The sequence below is a fragment of the Centrocercus urophasianus genome, unplaced genomic scaffold, assembly GCF_019232065.1.
Source record: "Centrocercus urophasianus isolate 14NV4802_14NV808 unplaced genomic scaffold, USGS_Curo_1.0 seq_1216, whole genome shotgun sequence".
Taxonomy (NCBI): Eukaryota; Metazoa; Chordata; class Aves; order Galliformes; family Phasianidae; genus Centrocercus; species Centrocercus urophasianus.
The window spans coordinates 39,161-43,175 of NW_024884383.1; the positions used below are offsets into that span (position 1 = coordinate 39,161).

Genomic DNA, 4,015 nt, shown 5'->3' on the forward strand with positions numbered 1-4,015 from the left:
GGGGGGGGGGGAAGGGAGGAAGTATTTAAAAAATAGGAATTTTCATATATTTCATTTAAAAAAATAAAAACACACAAAGGAGAGGGGAAAAAAAAAAAGGGGGGGGGGGGGGAAAAAACAAAAAAAAAAAAAAACCAAAAACAAAACAGAAAAGGTCTTTGTGCAGTTTGGCTTAGTGCAAATGGGCGCGTTCTGCAGGCACTTCCCGGAGCGCGGCCCCCGGCAGGAGCTGCTGCTCCCCAGGTACAAAACATAGAGAGAAAAACACGCTACAAAGAGTAAAAACCCCCGCGGGGTGCAGGGGGGGCACCCAGTTGTGCCCATCAGCCCCCCGTTAAGGCGAGGACAGGGAGCAGAACCCACCCTTCTCCCTCCCCTCCCCCCACCCAACCCCCAAGGCACGGCTTACCCCAGCACCACCCCCCCCCCCCCCCCCCCAGCAGGGATATGGGCTGCAGGCAAGGGGTGGGGGGCACGGGGAGGGTTAGCTTATTTTCCGAGGATAAAGAAAGGGGGGGAAGCTCTGTGTTGGCGTGGGGGGGCTGTGTGCATAAAGCTCGGGGTGGGGGGGAAGGCAGGGCCAGGCCCAACTGTGCGTGGCCCCCCCAAGCCCTACAGTCCTCCCCCCAACAGCGTGGGGGCTGTTCCCTGAGTCCAGCCCCGGGGGGAGCGTGTGTGTGTGTGTGTGTGTGTGTGTGTGTGTGTGGGGCGGGCTGGGGGGCGCGAAGGCACCTCAAGTGCAAAATGTGCAAGAAGGAGAGCTGGGGGGGCACGGCGGCAGCGGCGGGGCTCAGTCGAGGAAGCGCTGACAGGCCTTCTTCCAGCGGCACGCCGTGCACCACAGCTCCCGGTTCTCCATGCCGTACACCTTGCGGCACTTCTTGGCCTCCCCCCGTGGCTTCCTGTGGGGCACCGCCTCGTCACTGCGGCGTCAGGGATGGAAGGGCAGAGGGGACGGCGACAACAGTGACACCAACTCACCTGGGGACGGCGGGTGGCTTCGGCAGCGTCGGGGTGGGCAGCGCCGGCGTCCTCAACCCGGGTAAAGGTAGCCCTGGGGGCCGCTTCTCCCCAGCCGTGGGCCCTGAGGGGCAGCCCTGGGGACGCGGCAGCACGTCAGCACCCACGGGCGCACACAGCACCCTCGTGCACCGCGCTGCACCCCGGCCTCACCTGGTACGCATGGTCAGTGTGGACGTGGCAGAGGCCCGGGGGCGGCGGGGGGCTGCGGGGGGAGCCCAGAGGAGGCTCAGGGCTGGGGAAGGGCGGCAGCTCGGGGCCGGGGAAGGCGGGCGGCACGGAGGAGGTGGGCGAGACGGGCGTCAGGCTGGAGAGTCCATCCGTCAGCGAGTCCACGTCCACGTCCAGCTCTGTGTAGTAAAAGTCCTCCTCGCCGTCGCTCTGCTCCAGGTCGGCTTGGCGGCTGTGGGGAAGCGGGGTTGGGCTGGGGGTGGACCCCACGGTGGGGGCTGTAGGGTTGGGGGCTCTGGGTGCTGCCCCAGCGCTTACCCCAGGTGCGCGGTTCGGATGTGCTTCTGCATCCCTGAGGAGCTGCTGAGGACCTTGCCGCAGCTCTTCCACAAGCACTTGAACATCACCTTGGTGGAGTTCTGTGGGCAAGCGGGGTCAGGACAACAACCCCAGCCCTGTCCTCATCCCCATCACCATTCCCATCCCCAGTGCTGTCATCCCCACCACCTTCTTCATCCTCAAACCCGCCACCAGCCCCATCCCCAACTCTAACATCAATCCCACCCCCAATCCCGCTCCCAACCTCATCCCCCCCCCCAAGCACTTCAGCTCCAAGTCATCAACCCTTACAATCATCTCCATTCCCAGCCTCACCACCTCCAGCCTCAACCCCATCATCAGACTCATCCCCAAATGCACCATCGTTTCCAGCCCCAACTTCACTGTCAACCCCATCATCACTGTCATCCCCAACCTCATCCCCGTCCCCATTCCTGTCCCCATCCCACCTTCCTCTTCCGCGGGATGGGCTCTCCAAACATGAAGTGGGTGCTGTCAGGTTCCTCGGGGCCATCGTCTGGTGGCAAGAAGGCACTGGGATCATGGCTGGAGAGTGGGGGTGAGGGGGTGGAGGGGGTGGAGCGGTCGCTGGGGGGGTCCCAGCTCCATTCCCCGCTGGTGTTGCTGCTGCTGCTGCAGCTGAAGGACATGGCTGGTGTCTCTTTCCAGATCTCACTGCCAAGCTCTGCTGCAGAGAAGGAAGGTCAGCTCTGTAGCACACACCCAGGGACAGGGGCGTCCCGCAGTGTGCTCTTACCTGGGCCAGGAGGTGCTGGGGGGTGGCCGAGCCCCAGTGGGCTGCTGGAAAGGCTGGTGAGCACTGCGGCTGCCATCACCTCATCGATGCCTGCCTTGCCTGGGAGCTTCCTGCCAGCATGAGCACAGGGGCTGTGATGATCACAGCCAGGATCCCCCACCGCTGCTCCTCTGTGCCCCCCACCTCCCACCAGGGTTCCTACAAGCCACGGAGGGGAGACGGACCAGCACCAGGAACCCCATGGGCACTGACACCTGTGTTGTGCCACGTGCAGCTGAGAAACCAGGCTAAGCTCAGCTGGGGCCAAACAACTTCCTGAAGTGGAAAAAAAAATTAAGAAAAACTAAAAAAAAAAATTAGAGAAAAAGAGCAAAAAAAAAAAAAAAAAAAGTAGTGAGCAAGAGGTCAGGAGCAACAGAAGCCATTTTGCAAGTGCGTCCCCAGAGCTCCAGCGGGACAAAGCGGGGCAGCCCCGGGGAAGGGCTGTGGGGGAGCTCTGCCCTCACTCTGCCACCCTGAGGTTGGGAAAAGCACTGAGAAATCCAAGGGGGGATTTTTTATTCCACCGCCCCAAGTTGCGGAGCCGTTTGAATTCGCGCCTCCACGCGGAGCCGGGCGGAGCCGGTGCCGGTGCCAAGCAGCTGCCGCCCGCCCCGACGGCTCCGGTTACGGCACCGGGCGCTGTGCCACGGCCGCAGGCTCTGCTGGGAGCCCCCAGGGAGCAGCGACGGCCTCTGAGTCCACACAGAGGAAGGGGTGGGGAGACCCACACGTCTTTATCCATGCGGGTGAGAGGAGCGCACCGGCCCATCCGCACCCTGACCCACCTCCATCCTCACCTTCTTCCTCATCCCCGTTCCCAACCTTATCGCTGTCCTCCCCAACCCACCTCCGTTCCCGTTCCTGTACCCATCCCCATTCCCACCCCGTCCCGCCATACCTGTGCCCTGGCAGGGGGATGCAGGCTGCGTGCAGCGCCAGGCACCGCTCCAAGCCCGCGTCCAACACCCTCAGCACCGCCTCCTGCTCGGGGGGCTGCAGTCCCAGCGGTTCCCCCAGGCGTCGCAGCCAGCCCCGCGCCCCGGGCAATGCCTGCAGGGAGAGGGCGGCCGTCGGGGGGGCTGATCCCACTGCTGGTGGGTCCCAGCCCCATGAGATTGCCCAGTCTCTAAGGTAGGGAAGGAGTTGGCAGCGTTGAGACAGATTGCGGTGGGATCCTGCATGTCCCAAGTGGATCCCGGGCAGATCTGCCAGCTGGGAAGCGATTGGGATCCAGCAGGATCTCCGCAAGCACTCGCTGTGGGATGTCAGCACCCAATGGATCCCTCTGTGGGCAGATCGCAAGGAGATCCAGGCTGTGCTGGGCAGGGCTGGCATCCTCCAAAGCAAAGCAGCGGATCCCTTTGGAGCAGAGCACCGGGATCCTACAGGAATCCCCACAGTGCTGTGCAGTGGCTCCCTCCTCACTTGGGAGATCCCAAAAGGATCTAGCTGGGATCCGGTTGGGATCCCTCCCATCCTTTCCACCTGGGCCAGCCCTAAGGGCTGCGATCCAGTCGGGATCCATTTGGGCACGGGCCGGTATCTCCAGCTGAGCCAACTGGGCACACATCGGGCTGCAGCCGGGATCCACCTCGGATCCAGCCGGGCTGCGGTCGGACCCACAGGCCGGTTCGCGGGGTCACCGAACCCTCCCCAGCCGCTCCCGCCAGAGGCTCCGGGGGGGGG

The 4,015-nt window shown here is 63.4% G+C and overlaps 1 protein-coding gene across 1 annotated transcript; it reads right to left on the reverse strand.

Annotated features, from left to right (window-relative positions):
- Nucleotides 1-416: 416 nt before the first annotated feature.
- On the reverse strand, nucleotides 417-3,983 carry LOC122156466 (SLC2A4 regulator-like). Its single transcript, XM_042811212.1, has 7 exons — nucleotides 3,228-3,983; nucleotides 2,288-2,397; nucleotides 1,980-2,218; nucleotides 1,510-1,610; nucleotides 1,174-1,423; nucleotides 982-1,097; nucleotides 417-902 (listed from the first exon to the last, which is right to left on the reverse strand). The coding sequence occupies exons 1-7, from the start codon at nucleotides 3,803-3,805 to the stop codon at nucleotides 791-793; spliced, it is 1,506 nt and encodes a 501-aa protein (XP_042667146.1). The 5' UTR covers nucleotides 3,806-3,983; the 3' UTR covers nucleotides 417-790.
- Between the last annotated feature and the right edge of the window lie 32 nt (nucleotides 3,984-4,015).